The sequence below is a fragment of the Camelus dromedarius genome, chromosome 10 (assembly GCF_036321535.1).
Source record: "Camelus dromedarius isolate mCamDro1 chromosome 10, mCamDro1.pat, whole genome shotgun sequence".
NCBI classification, from domain to species: Eukaryota; Metazoa; Chordata; class Mammalia; order Artiodactyla; family Camelidae; genus Camelus; species Camelus dromedarius.
Genome location: NC_087445.1, coordinates 61,020,322 through 61,047,993, shown reverse-complemented (window position 1 = coordinate 61,047,993; position 27,672 = coordinate 61,020,322). Strand labels below are relative to the sequence as shown.

At 54.6% G+C, this 27,672-nt stretch overlaps 1 protein-coding gene across 3 annotated transcripts in view; it reads right to left on the bottom strand.

Moving 5' to 3' along the window:
• Nucleotides 1-27,672, bottom strand: part of COL27A1 (collagen type XXVII alpha 1 chain) — a 142,337-nt gene that overhangs the window by 33,779 nt on the left and 80,886 nt on the right. For 2 of the 3 annotated variants that reach the window (XM_064490441.1, XM_031450269.2), the window contains exons 24-37: nt 27,038-27,082; nt 22,581-22,634; nt 20,669-20,722; nt 20,375-20,428; nt 16,497-16,550; nt 11,261-11,314; nt 10,681-10,725; nt 10,551-10,595; nt 10,206-10,259; nt 9,042-9,095; nt 8,127-8,180; nt 7,008-7,061; nt 5,113-5,166; nt 1,112-1,219 (exon numbers count right to left, since the gene is read on the bottom strand). In XM_064490441.1, coding sequence (XP_064346511.1) covers nt 1,112-1,219; nt 5,113-5,166; nt 7,008-7,061; nt 8,127-8,180; nt 9,042-9,095; nt 10,206-10,259; nt 10,551-10,595; nt 10,681-10,725; nt 11,261-11,314; nt 16,497-16,550; nt 20,375-20,428; nt 20,669-20,722; nt 22,581-22,634; nt 27,038-27,082 — 783 coding nt within the window. The remainder of the gene's footprint in view (nt 1-1,111; nt 1,220-5,112; nt 5,167-7,007; nt 7,062-8,126; nt 8,181-9,041; nt 9,096-10,205; nt 10,260-10,550; nt 10,596-10,680; nt 10,726-11,260; nt 11,315-16,496; nt 16,551-20,374; nt 20,429-20,668; nt 20,723-22,580; nt 22,635-27,037; nt 27,083-27,672) is intronic. The other variant, XM_031450271.2, reaches the window with a different exon arrangement.

Genomic DNA, 27,672 nt, shown 5'->3' with positions numbered 1-27,672 from the left:
AGCCAGTGTCACATCACTGCCACTGCCATCACCAACACCACCACCATGCTCATCACCGTCATTGTCTCCACCATCATCACCTTCACTGCCATCATCATCATCCCCACCATGATCACCACCACCATCATCATCACTATCATCACCTTCACCACCATCACCACCATCATTGTCTCCACCAACATCACCTTCACTGCCACCATCATCACCATCGTTGTCTCCATTATTATCACCTTCACTGCCACCATCATCATCACTATCACCATCACCACCATTACTGCCACCAATACCACTACCACCGGCATGTTCACCACCACCATCACCAACACCATCACTATCATCACCATCACCACTATAATTACCATCATCACTACTATCACCATCACCACCATCAGCATTGCCACCGCCACTAGCTTCCAGTCATTTCCTCCTCCAAATTCATAAAGACAATCTTTCATATTTCTGGTGCATTTTATAAACTGTTTTCCTATCCAAAGCTTCATCAACTCTTTAGATGAAAAAACTAAGGCTCAGAGAGAGGCAGTGATGTGTCCAAAGCCACATTGCCAGTGGGTGCTCGAGCCAGGACTCAGCCTTTGGACTTGGGTCAGGGCTATTTCTGCCACATGTTGCTGCCTATTCCATGGTTGTAATACTCAAAAGTTCACTAAGAAAGAGCCCCCAGAATGTTGGAACTCAAAGTGAGCTCAGCACACATTCTTCCAAATCCTTCATCATACCAAATGTGTGACCCAGAGAGGGCAAGGGCAAGTGAAAGGTCACACAGCAATATGGAGACTCGGGCCAGTGCCTCTTCTGCTGAATTCAGTGTGGCTGAATATGGCAGTTGGGTAGGACGATGTCAGCAGAGGCCAGGTTTGTGTGGGGCACAGCAGCCAGGCTAAGGAGAGTGATGTTATTCTGTGGGCACTTGGGAGCCAGGGGAGGGCTAGGCAAGGGAGGGACATGATCAAATTGGTTCTCTGGGAAGCTCTCAGATGAAGGAGGGATCACAGGACAAGACCCTTAGGAGGCTGCTGGCAAAAGACCTCCCACCGAGCTGCCTAAACAGGCACGAGTTTTATTTGCACCCAGGAGCCCTGTGCACACTCACCCGGACGCCAGTGATGCCAGGGGGACCGAGGGGCCCGTCCTCACCCTTCAGTCCCTCCTGGCCCTTCTCGCCACGTTCACCGTCAGGCCCAGGGTCACCCCTGTCCCCCTGGGTTGCAAAGGCATGAGAGGGGAGAGGAGAGAGAGAGAAAAAATTAGTCACCGAGGTCATCAGAGGCGCCAATCCTCAGGGCTCCACTTGGATGTCCACAGCCAGCCAGCTCCTGAATTCCCCTGATGGCTCTGCCAAAAAGGCCAGGCTGGCATGGAGAGCATGGAGGACAAGACAGTTTCTAGCCACGGAGGGAGCTGCTCAGAGGGAAGAGAGGACCCTGACCACGCCCGCCCCGTGGAGTTTACAGGAAAGGAGCAGGTTGGGAGACTAGGGCAATTTCTCCCCAACGCTGTAGACACATTGGGAGGACAGAGTCTTAAGAAGCTAAAGGAAAGTTTTATAAAGGAAAAAGAAAAATTCCCCCAGCCTGCCTCTCAGAACAAACTCTTTCCACATTTTCGAGTTACATTTTCAGCCCTTGCTTACACAAAACAGCTTACCGTAATAATAACAAGTAATAGGTAATGCTTTCGATTGCTACACACCAGGCTCAGAGCAGTGAACTAACTGTTCCAAAGCAATGAAGTTAGTTAGTAAATTTAGCTTTAAAGGCATACTTCAATTGGACTGTGTGTTTCCATCCTCTCTCTCTCTCTCTTTTTTTTTATGTCTTACTCTATTTATTACGAGTACGCTCTCCCGTGACTGTCTGCTCTGTGTGGTTCTCACGCTCACTGGTTGCAGAACCTCCCCCTGTCGAGTGGACAGCAGCAAACACTTACACAGCTCTTGCCATGTCCAGGCTGTGTCTGGCAGGCTAGGCGGTGCCAGGATGGGGCACAGGCTGTTGCCCTTGGCCCCACGAGCAGAGCAGATGTGAGGGGCGCAGCAGGGGTAGTGGGAGATACCCATCAGAGGGCCACCTCCGCCAGGGCCTGTGGCCAGTCTGCAGGTGGCTGAGCTGCGACTGCTCAGAGGGGCCCCTGGGAGAGGGTATGAAGTCACAGGTAGGAGGAAGGGGTGGGCCGGGGAGCAGGCTTGGAGAAGCAGGGCTCGTCTCTGCCCATTTTGTTTTCTAGTGCCATGCTTTACCAGGGACACTGATAAACTGGTGTGCACCCAGGAGAAAGAGCAGAGTGCACAGGGCAGGGAGCCAGAGCCTGGGAACTGGACCACTGAGCGCACACCCCGCAGGCTGGTCCTGCTGGGACCTGGGCCCTGGGTGGAGGAGGCTGGGGTGCAGGATGGCTGGGACATTTGTAGCTCCAGTGCAGGAGGATTTCCCAATGAGAGGGGTCCAGAGATGACACACGTGAGGGAGGGAAGCGCCAAGCTGAGGCGTGGGCCAGTGCAGGGCAGATCTGGGCACCAGGAAAGGGTCGGACAGTTGGTTCCTGAGGTCCCTTCCCACTGGGATTCTCAGATTCCAAGCACAGCCTGGCATGCAGACAGGCGGTCGGCCTGATGACCCTCTTGAGGACTTTCTTGGCTGCAGGATTCTCCTTCTGGCCTGTCATCCTGGCCACCTGCTCTCTGAGCTCTCGGAGGCAGGCAGCCTGTTCCAGGTGGCTGGGCTGGTTTTCAGTGAGGAGCCCCGGCCTGGGCCCTGCAGGGGCGCTGGCTGCAGGGACTATCCAGACCCCCACAGCCTGGGCCCCCACACAGCTGGGCTGGGTGTCCTTGTGGATCCCACGCAGAATGGGGCCCAGGGTGGGGGCGGGCACCAGGGAATCCCGGAATCCAGGACATCTGCCAATGCTCAGAAGAGCCTTACAAGTTGCCTAGTTCAACCCTCTCAATTTACAGATGGGGAAACTGAGGCCCAGACAAAGGCAGAGACTTCCCAACACCGCATGTAAGTCAGTGGCAGAGCATGGGTAAGCCCCTGGATTCTGGCTCCTTCGAATTCCAAGTTTCTCTGCTCAGGGGACAGTATCTCCCTCACCCTGGATTCAAATCTTGCTGCCACCACTCAATAGCTGTGTGACCTGGGCAAGTTTCCTCATTTGTAAAACAAGCACCAAAGGGTTACTGTAGAGATTCAAAGAGATAATCCACAAAGGCAGCTTAGCTTAGTCTGATGCCTGAGCCTGGAATAAACATTAGCTATTACTGGAGTCACCGTCACCATTGCCACCATATGCTGGTTGTCAGCGAACTCAAAAGAGTTAATTAGCATAAGGAATAACATGCTGTGCATGTCCAAGAGGTTTTCACCATGAAGGTGGTTCTTGAACAAACACTGTAAAGGAAACAGATTCTCTCCTGGATTCACACGAGGAGCCGGGAAGTCACCGCACACCTGCGTCACGACTCCAGCCCAAGATCTGGGGTAGGACTGACTTTGGAGGGGGTGAAAGAGGAAGCAGCTAGGCAGGACTGAGGGGCAGGAAAGTCTGTGTAAGGTGCCCAAGCCTGGAAGACCCCCTCCCATCCCACTTGGAGAAGAAGGAGAAGAAAGATGAAGAAGAAAGCGGAGAAGAAAGGTGGCTGCCCAGACATGGAGGGGGCCCCTGCCTTGTGCCACAGTTTCCTCATCTTTCAAGAGGAGATGGTAATGAATCCAGCTCAGAGGGTTGCTGGATTAAATGGGTTAATTCCTGTAAATCTTTTAAGGCAAGTGGTGCAAGCCTTGTGAATACACAAAACATTTTAGCCAAAATGTTCTTCAGTGTCATCACAATTCCAGCAGGCACTTGGCAAAGGGTGTGGAGAGGCCATCAAGTGCTCTGGGTCTCCCAAGCCAGACCCAGCTGAACCCTAGGACGCAGGAGAGTTGGAGGGGAGAGAAGGTAGACGGATGGCAGACAGGGGGCGCTCCTGACCTTGCAAGCCAAACACAGGCAGATGGGGCGCTAACCAGGGGCCTGTCACCAAGGCTCCTGGGAGATGGGGAAGCCCTGGACCCAGGGCAAGCATGGGAGTGGAAGTCTGGAGATGGGGCAATGGAGGCCCAGAGAAGAGGGGTGCTTATCTGAGGTCACATGGAGAGTCTATGGGTGACAAAGGGAATCCTGGAATTGTGGCACTTGGGACCCTGAGCTGGGCAGCTGACTCACAGTATGACAGGTCAGCCCTGGAGAAAACCCACCTAATGGTCCAGGGCTGGGAGGTGGTGCTGCTAAGTCAGAGAGGGATGCCCACCTGCCCTGGGGTGCAGGGGAACCTTGTCCCCTCTTTAAGGCCCCAGCACCTGTGGCAACCGATGAATCTAGGGCTGAATTAGGCCTACATGCTTTGTTGTGAGAGTGAGCCCGGGGTTTGAATTTTGGATTCTCCACTCACAGCCATAAATTCTGGATGAATATATCTCCGCCCAAGCCTCAGTTTCTTCACCTTTAGAATGGGCACACGGTGCAGAGAGGTAGCTGAGGCTTGGGTCTTGGTTGTGCCAATTACTAGCAGTGTGTCCTTGGACAAGTTGCTTAACCTCTCTGAGTCTCAGTTTCCTCATACAAAGACAGAATTTACCCCATAGCACTGATCGAGGTGGCACATACCAAGGGCTTAGCACAGTACCTAATACCTATGTTTCTAGTCCTCTGTAAATAGTGGCTTGTGGGTCATGGGTGGTGATTATTGTTCTCCTGATCTTTTAGGATGTTTGGAAGACAACAGATATCAAAGCTGCTGGCTCTGGGCCTGGCATGAGCAGGTGTTCAGGTACCACCCAAGAGAAGCTGCAGTTTCAAGGAGAAAGGCAGCAGTGAGGAATGGAAGGTGGGGATGGTCCCCAGTCCCACCTGAGCAGTCAGAGACGGGCGCTGGACAGGGCTCACCCTCACCCATCCTGCTCTCCCTGGGAGGTCTGATCTCAGGGCTTTATGGGAACACAGTGCTTCTGGCAGAAAACTTAGGTCGTGGATGGGAGGACAGTGGAGGCAGACATAGAAGGCAGTTCCAGAACATTCCCTCTTCCCTAGATTCTGCACCAGAAAGACACTTACCTTCAGCCCGTCGGGCCCTGCAGGCCCATTGTCACCTTCAAGGCCTGGCTCTCCCTGGAAAGGGTAGTGCGGAGAGATGAGAAGACATTACTGGGGAGGGGGCCAGGCATGCCTTTATTTCCTCCCCCTCCCTGGGGAAAGACCCCAACCCCTGATCTCTGGGTAGTAGAGCCTTGGAATGCCTGGCACAACCAGTATACCATGGAGCAGACCCCCAAGCCACAGCCTGCTCTGCGGCAGGGTGGGGTTGGGTAGGGGTGACATGAGTTAGAAAGTGCTGGTCACAGAGCCATGCTGGACACCTGTGTCCAGGTGGGTTGTTTGCAATGGGGAGGTGTGCAGCCTCGTAGCTGAGAAAGGCTTTGACCTCAGACAGACCTCGATGCCCCTACAGGGCTTCCTATTCACTGGTGGTTTGGCCATAAGCAAACCCCTTAGCCCCCATGAGTGTCTGTTTTCTCATCTGAAAATGGGGCTGAAACACTTCCTTTAAGGGTTCCTGTGAGACAGAGCATGAGCATCCCACAAGTGGGAGCCATTGGGCATATTCTTCCTGGAACTGGAGTGGGTCCTCAGGGAGCACCTTGGTGGAATCCCATTTCTCAGACAAAGTAGTGAGGCCATCCCTCAGACTTTCCTGCCAGCAAGTTTGGGAAAGATAACAAGAACCTGAATCCCCATTTGATCTTCAGTCAGGTTCCCTGCTTGCCTTTCTAGCTCCAGAGATGCCCCTGGACATATGAGTTCTCTAAATAGCTGTCAAGTTAAGTTTGGATCTCTCTCTGCTTTTTCACAGCTGTCTAGCATGAGCTGGAAGGGGCCTCAGAAGTCATCAGATGCAGGGATGGCAAAGACGTGTGACAGGTGGGGATTCCACCTTTCTTGGGCCAGTGGCAGACATCACTAATCAATCTAAATGTGGCTCCATGAGGACAAGGCCTTCTGTTACTCACTGCTGCGAAATGCCTGGCACACAGTGGGCATCAAATGAATCCTCGTCATTCTCTTTTCTACTATGCCCAGATGGGGCCTCAGGATCCTTCTTAATGTGGCACTCCAAGAAACTACACTGATTCTATCTCTTTTGACTGACAAGATTGCCATGTAAAGGTTTCAGGCTCCACACTCATCCTTTCTTGCCATGTGGCCTTCTCCTCTCATTCTGTCTTGACTCAATTTGTGGAGCCTCTGTTGACTTTGGGCAGAGGGTAGCATGAAGCATTGGGAAAGGGGAAAGATGAGAAATTGGATTGGAAGCCTGGTGCCCCCATGAACCGAGGCTCCCCACTAACTCCCCCTCACTCCTGGGCCCCACCTTCCCCATCTGTAAGATGCTAGAGGATGCCTGCTCTGCATCCCTCATGGCACCCCGGGGCTCCACATTTAGGCAGGGACCTCATAAACCAGCACAGAGCATAGAGAGGTGGACACAGAGGCATCCCAAAGCTTCTCAGAGGAAACCAAACCTTGTGGGTTTCTTTTGGTAAAGGGAAAGATAACCTTCCATGGAGCAGTTTTCAGTGATAACAGGTGTTTTTCAATAAAAAACATTTGGAGGTCAAACATGTTTGCAGACCCTGGATTAACCCCCGCCAAAACCCCAATTTCTTGGTTGCAGGCCTTCTCAGAGCCTTGAAAAGGCTACTGCTAATGTGTAAGAGGGAACACCGAACACGCAGAGTCTGAAACATTTTGACTACACAATACTTCTTTCTGAGCCTCTGAATGGTGGAAATGCTGGCCTGCCAAGGCAGACTGGACAAGGCTGCAAAGATTCATGGTCACTTTCTGCAGTTGAGGACACTGAGGCTCAGGGAGGCTGAATAAAGCCCTTCCCCCCACCCAAACACCCTTGTGGGGGTGCTTTCCGGGAAGAATGAATTGCTTTGACTTACCCGCTGCCCAATGAGGCCCTGCTCCCCAGGGGTGCCCAGAGGTCCAAGATCACCCTAGGAAAAACCAAACGCAAGTCCAGGGCGGGTAGGACCAGCTCCAGCCCTCACCCCACCTTCTTGTTCTCACCAGTTCTGATTTGAGGGGGTTTGTGGGGGGAGATCTTTCTTCCCCAGGACCAGAAAGAAATTGCAAAACACCAACCAGAGCCCCTGTTCCCAGCAAGCCCTGGCCGTGTCAGAACCACCACCACCATCACAGCTCACACTTACATACGCTGTTCTAAGTGCCTTTTAATTTCACACAGCGTCACAACAATCCTGCCAGGAAAGGTATGTTTTTTTGCAAATGAAGAGACCAAGGTACCGCGGGTTCAGTAACTAGCCCCAGCTCATGAGGCTAATAAGTGAGAGATTCAGGATCCAAACCCGGGTAGCTTGGTTCCAGGGAGTATCAGACTCTGAGAATTTACTCTCCCTGAGAGTCTTGGAGAAAAACCCAAATGAGGAAGAGGCCCTAAATGAACCAGGGTGAATGTCACCCACCTCCTCCACAAGACCCCAAAAGGGTCTTTCTCATGCGGGGATTTGCACGCTCTCCTCTGAGCAGCCCTGCCCCACCCAGAGCCATCCCATTTCTATCTGTTTTATATAGGGGGTGGTTTCCTGCATTATTCCAGCAAAGGATTCCGAAACTAAGTCAAGACGGACAGTCCCAGGTCTCCTGGACCTGCGCAGGGAGCAGCGTCCCCTTCCAACAGCAGAACGGGGAGGGGGCTCTGCCCAGACCCCAGGGATCAATGGGCGCCTGTGTCCCAGCAGGTAATGAGGGGTACTGATGCTGAAATGCAGATGGTATCGCAGAGGCCAGGAGGTACGGCAGCCCCAGGGTGGGGCAGGTGCCAGAGAAAACACTGCCAGACAGGGGGCAGGGGCGGGGGCTCTGGGCCGGCTGGGCCATATGCTGTGGCCCCAGCTAGGCTCTGCTCCCCAGCCAGGAGCACAGAGAACCCATTATCCCAGGCACAAGAAAGGCCCGTTTCTCTTCCATGGAGAGGATGTGGCCGCCAGCCGGGAGCTGGCTTCAACAAGCCATTTTTCTCTTCTTTCATCCCGCCTTACCTTCATCCCAGCTTCCCCAGGAAGGCCCGGTTCTCCCACTGCACCTGGTGGCCCCTGCAAGAAAATGTCATTGGTCCCTCCCAGAGCAAGGGCTGGCCCCCGGGTGTAAGGGAGCAGATAACTGAGGCAGACTCAGAGAGGGCAAGGGATATGCTTGAGGTCACACAGCATGGAAGACACAGAGGTAGGGGCAGGCTGCAGCCTTCTGGGAGCTTGGAGCTGGGACTAAGCGGAGGGGCGTGTTTGGGCCCGGGCTGCTGAGCCCTGGGGCTACCCAGAGGCTGCTGGAGTCCTCTCCCTCCCCATGCTGTGGTTTACCACATTAGGAGTCTGTTGGCAAGCACAGGGAGGAAAATTTCATGATTCACATAACTACAGGGAAGGAAGCCAACGGATGCTGCATTCAGGGCTGAGGGATTCCAGCCCTCGTCTCCGCAGCCGGGCCAGGGTGACAAAGGTGGAAGGCATCCTCAGTACCACCACTAGCACAGCCGCAGCCCCTGCATAAAGCCTGGGGCCCGGGTTTTCTCCTCTGGATAAAGCGGGGGTGTCTGAGACCCCTTTCAAGAATCTTGCTGTATGACCTTAAGAGGAACTGGTTCTGCAGTCAAGCCTCTGTACTGGGGTGAGGTCCAAGCAGGGTCGGGGCAGAGGGCATTGCTGCTCTCCATGGTGCCGGAAAAGAGGCACTGCCAACCCCCCATGGGGGTGCTGGTATCCCAGCATCCCACCTGCTGCCCCTGGGACTGGGAGCCCAGCCCCTCACCCTGTGGCATTGTGGTGGCTTTACCCTCTGCCAGGGCGTCTCCCCGTCAGTCTCTGCAGAACACAGGACAGGGACCCCCGAGGAGGAGGGCCAGGAGGCCCTATCTCCCCAGCAGCACCATGGGACGAACAAAGGTCCTCAGCACTCACCTGGGGCCCCATCTCTCCCGGAGGGCCAACTGGCCCCTGGGGTCCCTGAGGGCCCTGGAAGATAGACAGACACACAGACAGTTGAGAGAAGGCAGTCTGGGCCCTCTCTGGGGTCTAAGGCTTGATAATGCAGCCTGGAGGGGCGGGTTAGGGGGAGCACCCATAGGACCTGGGGCTCTGCTGCCCTCGCCCCCTCACCTCCGCTGCACTGAGGGTACCGGTGCCTGCAGCTCCCTCCTCACCACGTGTCCAGCGCATCCCACCCAATCCATCTGCACCCTCTCCTACGCATCTACCTGAGCCCCAGCGCGACCTCCCTGGCTCAGAAACCTTCCAGCCCCCGACCCTTGCTCACTCTGTTCCCTCTGCCTGGAATGCCCTTCCATCTGCCCCTGGTCAATCCATTGTTCAAAAGGGCATCTGCCTGGGCCTCAAGCATGGGGGGCTTCAGACATGGCCCAGGGGGGCAAAAGCCTCCAGTACTCCCCCTGCCCTATCTGAGATTCCTCCTCCCAAACCCCGAGACTGTGTTCTCCTCTCCACCACCAGCCACATCCTTCATAGCCTCCTCACGGGGCCCTCAAATATGTGGGCTGTCTCCTAAACCTCCCTCTTCCAGGGAGATCCTCTGAAGGGTCACCTCCGTTTCAAACCCCTCAATAGCTCCTTGTTGCCTTTTGGAGAAAGAGCAAACTCTGTCCATGGCTTTGAGCAACCAGCCCCTGTGACCTCTTCCTGCCTTCCCGACGTCTGGCTCCTCCACTCCAGCCACGCCGGACTCTGTAGTTCCCAGGCAGCTCTCTGTTTATTCTCATCCTGCCCTCCCCATCTCGGAGACTTGAAGTACTCCCTTCCCTACACTTTTCACTGTGCCAAGCACCCTATCCACGTTTTCTTATTTCATCCTTACAATAGGGTGGCACGATAGGAACAATTACTCCCATTTTACTGGCAAGAAAACTGAGGCTGGAAGGTCTCAGAGAGCTTAGACGCACCCAGAGATCCTGACTTCCCCAATCCGCGCTCTGTCCCCAATCCCAGGCCTGTCCCATCTCCAACCTCTCTCCTCATCTGAGCACAGGACCCACACCCCCAGGGGGGTGGTCCATCTGAGACCAGCCTGCCAGGGGTGAAGCTGCAAAGAGGGACAGAAAGGGCACCTACCGGTTCTCCTGGGAGGCCCTTGGTGCCTGGGGGGCCAGAGGGACCTGGGATGCCCTGCAGAGACAAAGGTGACCTTAGTCCCACCATAGCCTTCTCCACCCTACGTGTCTCTTGGGTCTCAGTCAAGCCATCATAGTGAATCAGGGTCCCATCCCCACCCTCTGCTGTGTGACGATGGGGAGACTGAGTCCCAGAAGCGAAGAGGTGTGCCGGAGGGTCTTCAGGGCAGGGAGTGGGCAACCGGAACTTCCGGGGTTTCCACAGCAGGCTGGGGACTTGGCTACAGTGGCTCTTTTCTCCCTGCAGTGCCCCACAGAAAGAATTCCACGAACCGGTGCTACTTACAGGAAAGCCTCGCGTGCCCAAGTACCCTCGCTCGCCAGCCGCGCCCTGGAAGCACATTTAGGGTTCATTAGAAGCACGGCTCACAAAGCAAGGAGTGGGGAGAGGGGCTGGCAGCCTTGTCCTGACGTACCTGCTGCCCCGGCTGCCCCGGTCTGCCCTGTGGTCCCGGAGGGCCCTGCGGGAAGCAAAGCATGCAAAGGTGGGAGAGGGCGCTTGGAAGCACCCTTCATGGAGAAGGGACTCCCACTACCACGGGAGATACAAGGAACCCATGGGATCATGGCATCCATCTTTCTCCCCAGTGTCTAGATGGGAAAACTCTGGCCCAGCCAGGGGAGTGGCTCGCCACAGTCCCCAGGTGCTCTGGGTCGAGAACCAAGGACCCCTCGGTCCTGATGGGGGTAGAAGCAGTCTTGGCTCTCAGGGGCCCAGGAGGGCCTTGGGGGTCAGAGGCCATATGTGATTCCTCCTCACTCTCTCCCTCAGTGTTTCTCCCTCACACATACGCTCTCTCCCTCTCTCTCTGCTCATTCTGCCCTCCCTGCCCCCCTGCTGGGGGCCTGCCAGCACCAGAAGAGTGGCCGGATGAGCACTCAGGAACGTGCCCTGCAGTCTCTCCGGGACGCCCTGCTGTCCCACGGGGCCTGTTACTGAAGAGGCTGCGAACCCTGGTGTCTGGATTCCAGACCCAGCATGGGAGGGGTTGGTACCTTCAGGCCCCTGGACCCCTGCTCCCCAGCTGGTCCGTCTGGTCCTCGGGGTCCCTGGAATAGGAAAAAGGGACTAGCACAGTGGACAGTAGGGGTCTCCCTCGGGCTGGGAACCAGGAGGGCGGGGCTGCCCAGAGCCCTGGGCCTTTCGGGGCACAAGCGAGGGCTCCCTCCCCCTCCCACTTCCTTCGTCCTCCCACCCTCAGGAGGGTCTCCCAGTGCAGTGTGCCCGCTGAGATGGTTCTGTGGAGGGCGTGGCAAGGCTGGACTCAGCTAGAGGTACTACCGATCCAGAATGGGGCTGGTGGTGCATTTAAATCCTGTTTGAAGAAATGGTGGGGGTCAGCCAGCCAACCCATTTCACAGACGTGGGAACTAAGGGCAGAGCTGAGAGACACATGGCCACACAGCCAGGTCTTCAGACTCTGCTGTCACCTGCTGTCACCTGCTCTTCCGAGAGCACACGTGGGGCAGAAGCAGTTTGTGGACCATGGCCCTTGGGGGAACCTGACAGAGGACGTGACCCGGTGAGGGTCTGCCTGTGGCTAGATGTGAGTAGCCCCCTCCTCCAGCCAGATGTGCAAGTGAATCTGGCCCAGCTGACATGAGGAAGGAGCAGAAACGGGGGTGGGATGAGGGTTGTGGGGGAACAGGCAGCTCTTCCCTGGAGCTCCAGGCTCAGGTCTAACCCCTGAGACAGGATTCTTGGTCTTTTGAGACCTGGGAGGCCCTTGGGGCAGGTGGAATTCTCTTTTCAGATGGGAACACTGAGGCCCTGCAAGGGAAGTGTCTTGTCCAGGGTCCCTTAGCATGTTAGCAGCTAGTATTCCCTCCAGGGTTCCACCCATTGCCCCATGTGTCCCCTCCATGGGACTTCCAACAGAGACACAGATGGGATGGGGACCCCCAGAAGAGGCCCCCATGGAGAACAGTGTGGTGTTTGTTCTGCCGGGGGCTAAAGAGGCCGTGCTGTGGCGACAAGGAGGATCTTGTGAAGGAGGCTGGCCCATCCCAGTGAGATGACCAGCCACAAAACGGGCCCAGAGAAGTATTGGGGTGGGGGAAGGTATGAAGCATGAGAAAATGGAACGCAGAGAAATCATTTAAATATTGAACAAGGAAATTTTCAATTAATAATTGCACCCCCAAAATGATGATTCCTTTTATTAGCTACCTGGGGCTCCCAATGCTTCAACTCCACAGCACAACTTTAAATAGGGCCTCACTGATGAAATAAACCTGGGCCAGGAGACCACGGGGCTGGGAACCTTTGTTCCCAGTGTCTCAGGCCCTGGCCCGGTCATCAGGGGTCTAGTACTAGGCACAGTGCTGCTCAGGAAAGGCTGTGTCTCAGGGACAAGTGACTGCTCCTCGCTGAGCCTCAGATATACCACCTCTGACATGGGAATGAGAAACCTCCGCCTCAAGACCGGACATAATGCACACGCCTGGCATATAGTAATTGCTCAAAATACCCGGTCCTGCCAGAGGAGCTGCAGGCTCCCCAGAGGCAGGAGCGCAGAGCAATGGCATGGCCAGTCTGGAATCAGTCCTTTCCTCAGAACAGGCAGCTTGCATCAGCTGAGAGTTTTCAAGATGAGGTCTAATTAGAGGGCATGGGTGCAAGTCCTGGTTTTGCAGCCGGCTTGCTGTGTGACCCCAGGAAAGCCTTTTCCCCTCTCTGGGCCTCAGTCTCAGGTGGACACTGTCAGACTTAACCACCCCTGTTCTGTGCATAGGGGCCTGGTGGTGATGGAGACAGATTGGGGTGGGGGCAGCCCAGGTCATGAGAGCTGGGACAGAGGCTGAGCTGACGGTGGGCATCTGGCCCACCTGAGAGATGGCTTCTGGCCCTTGGCCTCTGTCTCTAACTAAGGCATAAATCTCCATGGAAAGAGATAAGTCTGGGAGCGGATTGGAGGCCCAGAGGTGTCCAGGGCTTGGTCTAAAATGACACAGCACCCTGTTTATCCTGGGAATGAAACCCTTTCTGGGAGAAAGGTCATGAGATCTCGAACAACAGCAATGACAGCAGTAGCAGTGACAGCAACAGTGAGAGCTGTCATCCTTATCTTACAGATAAGGAAACAGCCGATGGTCGCGCTGCTAACAGGTGGTGGAGCCAGAATATGAATCCAAGCCAGCCAGATGCCCATGTCTTTCCACCACTGTCACTGCTTATCAGTGTGGGAGTGAGCTCCCCATCACAGGCGGTGTGCAGGTCAGGGCCAGGGCACAGTGTTAGAGAAGACAATGTCTAAGATCCCTCTGACCTGGGAGACTGCTATCCCCTGGGAGCAGAGATCTCAGCGAGAAGCTGGGGCTGGCTGGGGGGAAACAGGACCAACCTTTTCTGTCCGGAGGGTGTAGGAGGCAAAGGGGATCCGCTATGCTGGGAGAGGCTTGAGGGCAGTGCATACTCTAACCCTTGCTCTGGGCCACTCTGCAGCTCATTGTCTTGTGTCCTGTGGGTGCCCCAGTCCTGCCCCCTCCTTCCCCAAATGAACATGGGCCAACTGGCCCCGTGGGAGGCAGGCCTGGGCTTCTGTTAGAGCCATAAGTCTGTTCTCTTGTAGCAGTCACAGCTGGGGGTCTGGCTTGTCGGGGAGGAGCCCCAGGGGACAAAAATTCTGGCCAATCACAGCCCTTGTGATGGAGAGGGCGTGTACTTGTGCCCAGTACATGCTATGTGTTGCTGTTCCACCAGGTGCTCACCACATTCGAGCTTCTGGCGAAGGAATTTAATCCCCACGGCCATCCAAAGAGGTCTATTCAGGAGCTGACCCATTTTACAGAGGAGAAACTGTGACCTCAGAGAGGGCAAGTCAGTTGCCCAAGATCAAAAAGGAGGAGCTGGGATTCAAGGCCAAACCTGCAGAGCTCTAAGCCCCACCCAAAGGAGGCAAAGGCCAGTGTCGGGCACTTGGATCTCAGAATCCTCACGGCTCCCTCAAAGAGGATTTTGGAGGAAGATAGCGGAGTCTCCCAGGGAAGAGGGATTTTAGACACTGTCTTCTCCAACACCCTGCCCCTGGCCCTGACCTGCACACCCCCTTTGATGGGGAGCTCACTCCCACACTGGTAAACAGTGACAGGTAGTGGTGGAAAACACTGGGCATTCAGCTGAATTGGGTTCAAAGTCTGGCTCCTTATGTCATCCCCCAAGACTTATATTATAGAGGTTAAGAAACTGGGCTGAGGTCCCAGAGTGGGTACCTGGGAAGGCTGAGACTTGCCCCTATACCTGTGTGACCCCAGAACCCCACTCTTTGAGGCCTGTAGACCTAGACCCTGATCAACAGCCCTTCCAAGAGCCAAGGGTCCGGGGCCCCATCCTGGCCCTGGTCTCAACCCCTTAGTGCTCATTCTACCCAGGGCAGTGGGGTGAGAGAGTGGTGGGCAGCAGGGCCCATCCTGCATATGGGCAGAGAAGCAGGCAGGGCCTTGCAGACCTCCAAGCTCATTTCCCACAGCACAGATGGGGAAACTGAGGCCCAGAGAGCAGCAAGGCCTTGCTACAGTCACAGGGCAAGCCAGGGGCTGCACAGGGGGCCTGCCCAGAACTGAACTCTTTCATAGGCTCAGCAGGTGCCCCTCTGGTCCCCCACCACCCTCAGTTACCCCATCTGTGGAGTGGTGGCCAGTCAGGCAGGGAACCCAGGGGAGGCCGATTCCACAGGTTTTTCATTCCTTCCAGACCCAGCACGGGGAGGGGCTTGTGTTCCCAAAGCTCCCCTTTCAGCCCGAGACTTTCATGTGGTTGAGAGCCTGGGTTTCCTCAAGCAGGAGATACATTCTTCAAGCCACAGCCAGAGAAGGGGTGGGAAGACGGTTGTGGGGAGCTCAGTGAGTCAATGGGGGCCTGAGCCTCTGCATGTGGCAGGTTGTAGGGGGCAGGACCTGGGCCAACACAGCTCCCCATCCAGCTAGTCTGGCTTCCTGGGGCAGGAGGAAATGTGCAGGGGGTCAAGGTGGAACCCGGCTGCCAACGGGCCTCAGCCACTCAAAGAGACCAGGATATGGCACTGGGAGGGGCCCTGCCAGGCCGGAGGAATGCCACTAAATCTTGCCTCTCCCAGGCTGACTGCTCAGACCATCTGGTTCAGGGGAAATTTTTAAACTACTTGAAATCCAGCCAAGAAGCAAATAAGCATCACAGATCCCCTGTATGAGCCTGAATGTCAGGCCTGGGCTGCCGGCTCCACCTGCGCCTTCTTGCTTTCTCTTCATAAGGCTGCATGGCCTGGCACCTGGGCCAGGCGGGAAGCAGGCAGGAAGCCACTCCGTCAGCCCTCCCTGCCTTCAGCATTCACAAGAGTCAGATTCCCTGGGGTCAGATCACACTTCTGCCATTCTAGCTGTGCAACCTGAGGCAGGTGGCTTAATCTCTCAGTGCCTTAGTTTCCTTTTCTGTAAGATGGGAATAAGAAAAGCATCAATGTTACAGGGTAGTGTTGAAGATTAAATGAGTCAGCGTAAGTGATAGACGGTGCCTGGCACATAGTAAGTACTAGTGATTACCTCTGGCTACTGTGCTCAGGCCAGCTGTGCTTAAACCCTCTGTGGCTCCCCACTACCCTGAAGCAGAGCCCATAAGCCTAGCTGTGGTGTTTGAGGCCCTGCTTGGCTCGACGCCTGCTAATTCTTGGTCTCATCCCTTCTTCATCCCTCTGTTAAACCATAAACACATGACTCCTTCTCATCTTAGGGCTTTCCCTCTGCCTGGAAGCTGGCATTAGCTCAAGCATCACCCTCTCCTTGAAGCCTTTTCTGGTAACCTGTCCAGGCGAGGTGCCTGTTGATTTCCACCATCAACACGCTAATGACCCTGTAACTGTCTAACCTACTTGATTGAACCATGAAGCCAAGCCAGGGTCCTGCCATCCTATTCTCTGCATAGGTATCTGCAAAGCCTCCAACAGTGGCTGGTCCAGAAGAGGTACTAAATAAATGGTGGCTGAATGAAAGGGTGAATAAACACATGGATGGACAAAGCACTGGTACCGCAGAGGCCCTCCACGCCCACTGGATGGCAAGGCCTGGTGCTCAGAAATGGTATGGAAAAGATGGGTGGGGGTCCTATGCCCAGAGTCAGACCCGGGATGAGCCTGGAACCCTGCCCGATGCTGTGAAAGTCATAGATGTCAGGGCTGGGCAGGGGATAAGGACCAGGAATTAATCTCTCTGGCAAGTGGCCCCAGCCAGTGTCAGTCCCTGGGGGCTGGGCCCCACTTACCCGGCGCCCCTTTGCTCCCCTCATGCCCGGTGGACCTCGAGATCCTGGAGGACCCTGTGGGGAGGAGAAAGAGTTTAGAGACGCCCTTTTTCAGGGAGCAAGACTACCAGTAAAGTAAAGGTTGGGCCTGCAGCCGCAGACAAGTGCTGCTCAGGAGAGGCCCCTCCTGGGCCCAGCAGCTCCAGATGGAAGGGCTCGCCCAGTGGGAAGACCCGCCCCCCGGGGAGAAGCAGCCGACAAGCTGCCACCTTGAGCAGGAGTCAGCGCCTTGGGAATCCGGCAGTGGGGGAAAGGCATCTGGCTGGATGAGCCGCTTCTTTCTTTATCTCAAAATCAACAACCAGAAGCTATGAAGACATTCCTGACAAAGTCTCCTCCAGCACCCACGTCCCTTTTTCTCTCTCCATCCACAAGGAGAATATGGTGACCCAAGTTCTGACCCTGAATATTACCTGAAAGCGTCCAGAAGGCTCTGACCAGGGCAGAAAGAGCCCGGGGGGTGGGGGGTGGTGAGACGGGGCAGAACCAGTCCATGGCCCTGGGATGGGGGAGCAGGAAGCGTGGGGGGAGGGGGGAGGGTCAGGGAGGGGGAGGGGAGGAGGAGGAAAGCCTGGGCAGAGGAGTGGGGGTGGAGGGAGGCCAAGAGAAGGGAGCAGGGCCTGGCCTGGGAAGACAGGAAGATGGCCCGTTATCTCCGTGGTTATCTCGGTTTGATGAAGGAATGACAAGAAGAGGCACAAGGGAGAAACAGGGAGGGAGGGAAAGAAAACACAGGGCTGGCTCTGTTCTTTGCATTCCTAGCACCTGGCCCGAGGCAGGCTGATGACAGGGATTTAGAGGAAGGACTGAAGAGCACAGAGGGTGGGAAGGGAGGGAAAGAAGATGATGAGAGGAAGGCGCCCACCCTGTGGCTAGGTCTCCCTCCCCGGGTTCCAGCCCCAGCTACACACGTCATGCTGCGCCTTCACCCCTTCGCTGCCCAAGGACTCCCCGGACAGCTCAGGAGCCTCCCAGCTCAGTGGTGATTCTCAGACTGGGCGTGCTCCTTTTTCAAGAAGAGGCGGCCTCATCCCCTCTCCGAATGTCAGGGAGAGGCCCAGCTCCGTTTGGAGCTTCAGGAAAAACTCTTTCCGCTCCTATTTCTCTCTTCCCCGAGCCTCAAGGGGTACAGACCCTCCAACTGCTAAACTGATGTGAGGGGCTGGGTCCCACCCCGACCCCTTGTCAGCAGAGCAAGCAGGGTGTGGACCCCAGCTTGGCCCAATAAAAAGACAGATCTGACTCCCGGATGATGGAGAACATGAAGATTGGGTGAGAACAGGCCATTTTAGAGAGGGATCTCAGACTGCAGAAGGTATGCAATGAGTCACTGGGAAATTTCAGGAGCCGTCTCAGCTCAGAGGCAGTAGAGTGCCTTAAAGAGCAGACTACTCCCCCAGAGAACTAGGTTCAAATCCCAACTCCACCACTTACTAATTTTGTGACCTTTGGCAGGTGACTTAAAATTCTTTGGGCCTCCATGTCATCATCTATAAAATGGGTATAAGAAGAGTCTCTGCCTCCTAGAGTTGCTGGGAAAATGAAATGACCTAGAGGGTCCTCAGTAAAGGGTCACTGTTGGCTCTCTCAAAGGGGGAGGAGGTCAGAAACTGGGAGCCCCACAACCTGACCATCCCCCCAACAAATAATGGAGATAGTAACCTTGGCTGACCTCAGTGGACTGTAAGAGAACACGGATGTTAAAGTGATTGGAAAAGTGGAAAATGCCAATTAGATGTGAACAGTATCATCAGAAATGTCAGTTTAATAGTAATAGTCTTATTAATAATAGTGGTAATTACCATAGCCAACAAATAGCGATAGTAATTACTATGGTTACCATTCATGAAACACTTAGTCTATGCAGGTAGTTTGCTAATAAGCATTACATCATGCACAATATCATCTATTCTTCACAACAATCTCATAACCAAGGTGGTATTACATCGACTCACAGATGGGGAAACTGAGGCTCAGAGAAGCTATAAATGTTGTCTACAATCACACAGTTAGTAAGGGAGGATCCAGGACTCACATGTGTCTGATTCTGAAGCTTTCTGGACCTTCATGCTATTCTGCTTCCCCAGTGACACTGGGGCGGCTGGCTGTCCAAAAGGAGCCCCAAGAGATCCAAGGGTCCAGGTCCACACTGTGACACTGGAGGGTCAATGGCAAGCTTGGGATCTGAAAGCTGCAACTCATTGCCTGATTTCACTAAGTTGGAGCCAACCCATTGAACAGATGGAAGCACTGAGGAAATGGCACAAGGAGGTCAGTGGTGCCTCGGAGGTAGGGGATTCAGAGAAGGCCTGTACTTTCCTTCTATACTGGCCTGGATGTCCACACTGTTTTTCCACCTCCCACTGGCCTTCTTTTTTGTCTTAACACCTCCTTTCCAGGCTTTCCTCCTCCCTCTGGACAGATGGGCACACTGAGGTTCAAGGAGGTCAAGGTCCAGGGGCACAGATAGAATTTGATGATGAACCCCTAGCATCCTTGTTCTCTGGCTTCCGCCCTACGCTGGGCACCTCTTATGCTGATGGGCTCCAATCACTCCACCTCCAGAAGTGTCTGCTGGGCCCTGGTATTCAGGTCCTGTGAAAACTGGGGAGGGAGGTGGGCCAGCAGCCTTTGGGCTGGATGGGCTGGGACCCTCAGCTTATGCCTCAGTTTGCCAACCAGTCCCTCCAGCCCCAGGCCAGATGTAGGTTTTCCTCCTTCTTGCGAACAGGGGTAAAATATGCCATCAGGAGCCCAGAGTGCTAGCTTCAGATCCCAACTTTGCACAGTGAGTTCCCCACCTCACCAAAACGATTGTGGGGGGCTGACAGGGCCACCCACTGACTAGGACTTCCATCTTTGGATGATGGTTATGTGTCCAGGCTTCCTGCCCTGGGCTAGCCCTTCTGTATCCCTCCTCAGCACCTAGCACTGCCTGGTACATGGTAGGTGCTCAGTAAAGGGCTATTAATGAGTGAGAGAACAATTATACCAGACAGTCAAAATCTTAAGAGCAGGTTCTGTTGTTTAATCATTTTTGCATCTCCAGGACTGAGCATGGGCGCAGCAAACAGTAGGTGCATGGAAAAGTTTGGGCCGTGTTTCCCTAATTGGCTCAGATAACTGGTGTGTGTGCACTTCCCTTGGGTCCAAGCCATCAAAGGCTCCCTTTCCCTCCCTCGTCAGACCCCAGAGAACCCTTCAGGCTGGCCGGTGAAGGCACCTGGGCAGCCTGAACTCATCATCCCCCAGCCCTGCCCCGGGATCCTGCCTGCTCCCGACCCCTCCCTCTACACCCTTTCCCTGCCTGAAGCCCACCCCTCCCCCTCCCCAGAGTGGGCACCCAGCCCTGAGCCTCAGCCTTGGCTGAAGTGAGTGCCCTGCCTCATCTCCCTCTGTCCTCGACCAGCACAGGTAGAGGGACCAGAAGCTCCAGGTGCTCTGGATGAGAGCCACTCCTCCCCTACCCCCACCTCACCCTCAGGGGGAGTGGGAGGGGCACCTGAGTCTGGGCCCCCCCGCCCCCCCGAGTGAAATAACAAAGCAGTAGTGGTGCTTATGGCCATGACACTCCTTTGCAATGAGCATCCCTATGTAAGGAACATTAGCTGCATGGTTTCATTTCCCCCTCGCACCCACACTATCATGACCATGATTATCTTCTATATTTTTCTGATGAGCACAATTTAGGCCCAGAGAAGTTAAATGATCCACTCTGGCAATATAGCCAGGGAGTGAGGGAGCTGGGATTTGAGTCCAGTGCCAGGACTTTGAGACCTGGACTCCTCACGTTACTCAACAGTGGGTTTGAGCTCAGCGTACATGAGGGCTTTGCTTACCGGAGGTCCAGGCTCTCCGGGGTTCCCAACACCACCTGGAGTTCCAGGATGACCCTACCAAGAAAGAGATGAAAAAGAAGGAATCAGCTCTGGAAGGTGCCTCTTCCTCCTGCAGTCCTGCCTCGGCCGGCTCAGCCCCAGCCCAGGGCCACACGGGCAGCAGCCAGGCCTCCTGGAGGGAGAAGGAGCTGGTCATCATGAATGCCTGGGGTACACAGAGGCAGGCAGAGGAGAGCAGAGCCGTCACTACGGCTGTGACAGGAGAGGGCAAGGGGATGCAGACTTGCTCCTTACCATCGACCCCTTGGGTCCGGGCGCGCCTGGGGGTCCCATCATGCCCCGGTCACCCTGTGATGGAGACAGCAATTCAGGGAGGTCACGGTAGTGGGGTGGCTCTGTTGGAGTCAGGTGCAGAGGGCCCTCCAGAGGCTAATGAGGGATGGGACTTGTCCAAGTTCTATAGCCACATCACCCAAGGGTCCTGGGATTTCATTCTGCAGAAGCCAAGACCCCTGGCAAGCCCTGGGAGGCCTCAGCTTCCACTGCAGCACGTTACACAATGGGCTTCCCTTGAGCAAGGATGGTCCTCATCAGGGATTTGCTAAATACATTGTCCCCTTTGATCCTTGGTCCCCATTAGGCCTGGCATCCCCTGGGCTGGGCCTGGTAAGGCAGAGTTGGCAATAGAAGGCATTTCTTTCAGTCTCCCCACCCCCTGCCCAAACCTAGATGAGATGCTGGAGAATCAGAGATGTAACTCAGTCTCTCTTGACCAATCCAGACAGATTAGGCAGAGAGGAAGGGTGCCAGCCAGAGTTACGGCTGGAAGATGGGGCTCGGGGTTTGAATCCTGGCTCTGTTTGTTGAGGGTCTGTTTCTTGTATCCACCTAGCCAGCAAACATTTCTTCAGCATCCACTATGTACCCGGTATGATATTTGAGACCCTGAATGGTGGGTCAGAGACAGACAGACCTTGCTTACTTACATGGAGTGAGACAGAGTGTTAACGGGGAGATGAACACAAATCACCAAAACAGATGCAAACTGGGGTCAGTGCAGTGAGGGAGTGGGTCTCGGAGCCAAGGCATTTTGATAGGGGATTTGGTCCACCTGGGTGCAGAGGTGTGGTGGGGAAGGCTTCCCTCAGGAAGTCTTGTGTGACCTGAGAGAGCTAAAGGATAATGGAGAGCCACCTAGGCAAAGAGGATGGAGGCTGGAGGATGGAGTGGGAACGGTGTACCTGGCCAAGGGAACAGCATGGGCTACGTTGAGGAGGGACACAGAACACTCAAGCAACAAAAGAAGGCCAGAGATGGCTTGGATATTGCACTGAAGTTATCGAAGGTGTTACCACAGAGGTAACAGGGTGAGGGTACTCAGGACAGTTCTGTGCTATTTTTTTTTTTTTTTTGCAAATTCTTATGAGTATAATTACTTTTTTAAAAAGTGAAATTTAGAAAAAAAGAGGAAGAAGGGAGGGAGGAGGAGAAGAAAGTGGTGGTGGTGGTCAGAGGGTCTGGGACAGAGGGAGTGACAAGGAAGGAGGCACGGGATGAGCCTGGAAAGCTAGGTGGGGCCAGATTAGGGCCTCAGTCTTTCCATCTATCCAATGGGAATATCGGCTCCCCCGAGGGGCCCTGCCTGAGGATCAGGTAAGCCCTACACAGGAAAGCAGGTACCCTCCCCTCCAGCACCCACAGTGGGAAACAGGGAGTCACATGCTTTGGGCTGGGAGCCAGTGTGAGGCAGAGTGTGGCCATGGGCACTGAAGGTGGTTCAAATCCCAGCTCTGCCACTTCCCATCTGGGTGACCTTGAGCAAGTCACCTCCCCTGTTGGAGCCTTGGTAATTGGGTCTGTGAAATAAGGTTGCTGGTGATTAACAAGGCAATGTAAGGGGCTCCTTTTTTGAAAAATGAATCTTTACCTCCCTCTGTTGCCCGCTGTGCAGTGCGAGCATGCAGGCCGTGAGAGCCCAGGCCACGTCGATGGCTGTCACACAGACACCTAACTGCGCTCGGGGGTGCTGACAGGAGGGCAGGGATGCAGTCCCAGGGGATGCTGCGACAAGGGATGTGGCTCTTTGAGGGTCTGAAAGGCCAGGGAAGCGAGGTCTGAAATCCCCAGGGCAACTGGCCTCTTCGCCTTTTTAAAACTTCTAAACACAAGCTCTCTTTGCTTAGATCTCCCCTCCAACACAACTTACCTTTTCTCCCATGATTCCTGGCTCCCCAACCAGACCAATGAATCCCAGAAGTCCCTATAGGAAATGGATAGAAAAGCAAGAGAAAGAAGGAAGGAAGGTGAATTCAGGGATGTGCTAAGTTTCAAAGGCAACTTGCCTGCCTCTCTCTTCCTCTGGACCTGTCTCCCGGGTCTCCTGCCCGTGCCTGGTAATCCAGCCAGCGCGGGGCTGCCATCGAGGACAGAGCTGCCTCTCTTTGGGCACTGTCCTGACTTCCTCCACTCCACCAGATGGTTCTGATTTCCGAGCCAAGCCATGGGGCCACTGCCAGCATCCCTAGAAGTGCCAAACATTCTTCCCGCGCCAGAAGCTGGGAGGCGGCCACGTTTGGGGAGGGGGTGTGGGGGGGGAGGTTTTGAGGGGTGGGTTGGGGGTGGGGGACGGCCCTTAAGCTGTGCTGGGAAGAGGGCTGCCTGTGAGAAATCTGTCCCCATCTTTCAGGGCTCTGGGGCTGTTTCAAAGAAAAAAAAAAACGAACCTGCTGGCAGGATAGAAATACCCTCACAGCCTTCGCCAAAAGACCTGATTGAAATCTGGGAAGTGGAGGCCTTTTTACTGTCTTGTGAAAGGCTTCCTCTCCTTTCTGAAAGGGCACACACACACACACACACACACTCACATTCACACACTGTGGTTCCTGTTGCTCTTTTTAACTCCACTGGGTGATAACTCGTCTCTGCGTTCCAGGGTTCTTCTAGGTGGCTGCTGGCCCCGCGGCTGCCCTGAGCAGGCAGACACGCACACGCTCAGCGAGGGTGAGGAGCTTAGTTGGAGGAGCAAGGCAGGCAATTCCCAGTCCAGACCCCGCTTGCACCCTGTTCCAAGGGTCTGCTCTGTGGGGCCCAGAGACAGTTTTAAAGTGGCAGCTCAGACCAGGGCTACGTGTGTCTTGCAGCTGAGCCTGGCATTCAGCTCTGATCAGCATGGCTCCAAACCCCATGCACCTGTCCTTGCAATGCGTGTGGCCACGAGCAGGGCACAGATCTCCCTGGCACCCCAGCACCATCGCCACACATGGGGTGCCCTGTGCCTTGGGCTCAGAGCCCCTTCAGGGTTGAAGTATGAGGTGAGAGCGGTGAGGGACAAGGTGTGAGATCACAGCTAATAAGTCACAGAAAATAACCAAGTATTCGACTTTTGCAACAACGACTTTAAAAGTTAATTAGATCATTTTCAAGGTGATAGCAATATTAATAACAACAGCTGGCACGGGGGAGGGGCCAAGCCCTATACTTGACACTTAATCTATGTCATCATCATTCAATATTCAGGTCTGTGCACCCTGGGCAAATTGCAGAGCCTCTGTGAGCCTCACGTGTGGAGTGAGGGGACTTAGATAAAGGGCTCCCCCTACCCCCCAGGCTTGTTCTGAGGACCGGCGATACTGCACAGCCCTTATAGGCACTTTATAAATGTTAGTTCCTCCTATCCCATTCTAATTTATTTTAAAAGGGCATGGGCTTAAGACAGAGGCCTGAGCTGCCCACAAGGGAGCAGTCAGACATTTAGAGGATGCCGAGTAAAGGGAATAAAAACTGCTCTGTTAAGGGGCCCCTGCCCGACTGGCCCAGAGAAACAGAAATTTCATAGCTACTTTAAATTTATGAGTTGTTGGGTCCTGGAAGGCAGGCAGGAACAAGAAGCCAAACAAGAGCCTAATGAAAAAGGGCCATACAGCGAGTGCCCCCTCCCCCTACCGGGACCCCTCCTGGGGGCACTGTCCCAGAACATCCAGACAGGCCTGGCTTGTGCCATGGGTGGAGCTGGTCCAGGGACGCTCGCCCCAGAGGCCCAGGACTTCCACCTGGCGAGGCTGGGGGAGAAGCAGCTCTGACAGCTGTGGGACAGGTGGCTCCTCAGCTGGCAAGAGGGCATGGAGGGCAGGGGTGGGGAGAGGAAGCAGCATTATCGCCTACAGAGGGCACTGCACAGGCAGGACCTGAGTCCCCAGTTTGGGGGGAAAGGCTGGCCCGGTCCTCACACCAGCTACAGATAAAGGCCTGTTGTCGACTATGGGAGTTTTTCTCAGGCCCACCCTGCTCTCATGACATTCTGCTAGGTGCTGGGTCATGGGTCCTCTGCTGGACTAGACATCTCTGGGTGAGGTGTTTGGATGCCTGGCTTCCCCCTGGACAGAGCTTCTTAAAGGCAAGGCCCATGCCTGGCGATTATCTCTGTGTGCCCAGCACCTAGGACAGGGCCTGGCAGGCTGGCTGTACTCTAGCCAGCTGTTAGAAAACTGTAAGAGCTCAGAAGGTCAAGGGTTTTTTAGCCCTTTCAGGGCAGGTTTTGGGAATCCAGCAGAACTGAGTGTCCACCTGGGCTCTGACAGCCACGTTACTGCCTGGGAGACCTTGGGTAAATTACTTAACTTCTCAAAGCCTTGGTTTCCTCATACGCAAAATGGGGATCATAGTACCTACTGCCGTAGGGTTGCTGGAGGAACTGCAGGTGATGGTATGGAAAGTGTCTGGCACAGAGCCTGGAACCTAACACATGCCTGATAAATGTAGCTGATGCTGGGATTATAAGGAAGTCCTTTTAATTTTTCCTGGGGAATCCTCTGATTCTGTCACAAACAGGAAATGCCTGCTCCTTCCCACATTGGGAGGGGGCCAAGGGAACAGCTGGCGTGGCACCCCAGGGTGCCTAGTGGCAGCCAGCAGGCTCCAGCCCTGTTTCATGGCTCAGACAGGTCTCTCTTTCCTGCTCAGCAGGCTGGGCAGCTAGCTGAGGGCTCTACCGAATAAGTGGGCCCGGGGCTGCCCCTGGCAGGGTTCCCGCTCCTCCTGGCCCCAGCTTTGCCACTACCATCCTTGGTCATCCTGGTCAAGCCCATTCTTCTCCATGGATACCAGATTGCCAACATGGACTAGGATCCAGGGGTTCTTAACCTGGGGTCCCCGTAAGGCTCCGTGGATGGACTGCAGGGGTCCATGAACTTGAATGGGAAAAATGACAACTTTTATTTTCACCAACCTCTAGTTGAAATCTAGCATTTCCCTCAACTATGAGTGTAGGCAACAAACCCGCAGCATCTTTACCAGCCACAGATATTTACGTGTCACATGACAGCCACGGCTGCAGAGACTTCGAAACTGAGGTCGTTATTGGACCTGCCTCTCGATCTCGTTATTTAAAGCAAGAATAAAGCAGCGTACCCATGAGACCACATTTTAACATACTGTCATATTCGTATTTCAATATGATTGATTTCCTCTGCAGTCCTTTGTTTCCTATTTAATGCATTTAAAAATCCTCTATTCTGAGAAGGGGTCCCTGGGCTTCACAGGCCTGCCAAAGGGATCCAAGGCACAAGAGAGAGTGATTTCTAGGGACCCTTTGTGCCCTGACATCCTAGGATTCTGAGTATCTATTTCCCGAGGGCCCTACCATGAGCATAACTATGAAATTAAATTTGCTGAATGTATTGCCTTTTTTTTCCAATCAGGAAATACATCCAGGCCGCGGCAGCCCTTCCAAACTCCCGGGCTTCCCACAGAATGCGCTCGAATGACACTGGAAAGGTTTCAAAAATCCAGTCCTCCTCCTGCTTTAATTCCTTTCTTTCCCCCAACAGATGTTGCAGGCCTGGTGAGGAAGCTCATCGTGTGTGACTCTCACGCCACTGATGGTGTTTCTCTGCAGAGATAAATTCTTCTGGGACCCCAGCATCATTCCTCCTTCCAGCCTGAGGCAGCCCCTTGCAGGGGTCAGAGGGTGGTGTCCTTCTTTAAAGGAGTGGAGGAGACTACGACCTTCGTGACCTGACCTACAAGCCCAGAGGTTAAGCTTTCAGGAGGCGCCAGGCTGCGGAGGAGGGACAAGGCCTGTCATCCACCTGGCACTCCGAGCTGCTGCTCTCCAGCGCCAAGGGCCCTGGACCTCGATACTGAAGGTCGTGGTGCTCCAACCTCCTTTTCAACAACTACTTGCAACCTCCTCTCCTCCTCAGACCTTGGCCTGGCTCCCCAAATAGAAGTGCCACTGGTTTGAATCCCATTTTCTCCCAATTTAGGGATGCCTGGACCAAGAGGCCCTGGCAAGGGGTGGTTCTGCTTCTCTGGTCTTCAGCTTCCCTGTCTATAAATCAAGCACGGGCGGCAACTGTTAAGGGCTCTTCCAGCTTTCACATTCTGGGAGCAAAGTCATGTAACGTCTTTGGGCGAATGCCCCCAACACATCTGCAGAGTCAGGCCGTGGGGAACAGCCATCATGACTAAGGTTCATGGTTTTCTCACTCAATGACCTCACCTCCCTCAGAGCCAGCGTCGGTCCATATCAATGAAAGGGGGAGATGAACGAACCTATCTCTCCAGCTGCCACAGGGATGAAATGAGGTGGTGCTCAGGAGCACTTCCCACTGAGTAAGTGCTCAGGAAAGGGAGTCATTATGCTCCGGGACAGTGTTGACTCACCTGCTCGCCCACGGGCCCCGGCCGTCCACCATCGCCTGGCTCACCCTGCGGAGAAACAGAAGAAGGTCACTTGGGATGGGCAAGGCGACAGGAGTACAGGCCTCCGGGGGGACAACCCAGCCGACTGGCCTTAGTTCCCACCAGTGGAGGCTGATCCCAAAACTTAACTCCAAAGTCTGGTCTTGGAGACCCCAAACAAATGGCAGGGACAAGAGATATTGGGACAGAACTTCTGGCCCCAAAGATGACTCTAGTCACCATTCTCTCTGTAGATTACTTAGCACTTGATGTCTGTATCTCATTTGGGCCCTTCATCAACCAATTGCATTTTGTAGAGGTGGAAACTGAAGCTCAGAGAGGTGAAGTAACTTGCTCGAGATCACACAGCAAGTTGAAGGTTACGGCTAGAATTAGAACTTTGGTCTGACTGATTGAAATCGCCATTCCTACTGTACCACGCTGCCCCACCCAGGCTGAGCACGGAACTGGGGAGTCAGGGCACCTGGGTCCTGGACCTAACCCACCACCACTCTGCCACCAGCTCACAAGTGACTTTGGTGAGTCTTGTCCCAGCTCGGGGCTCAGCTTCCCCAGATACAAATAAGGAAAATCAGACTCATTTGTCCCCGAGGCTA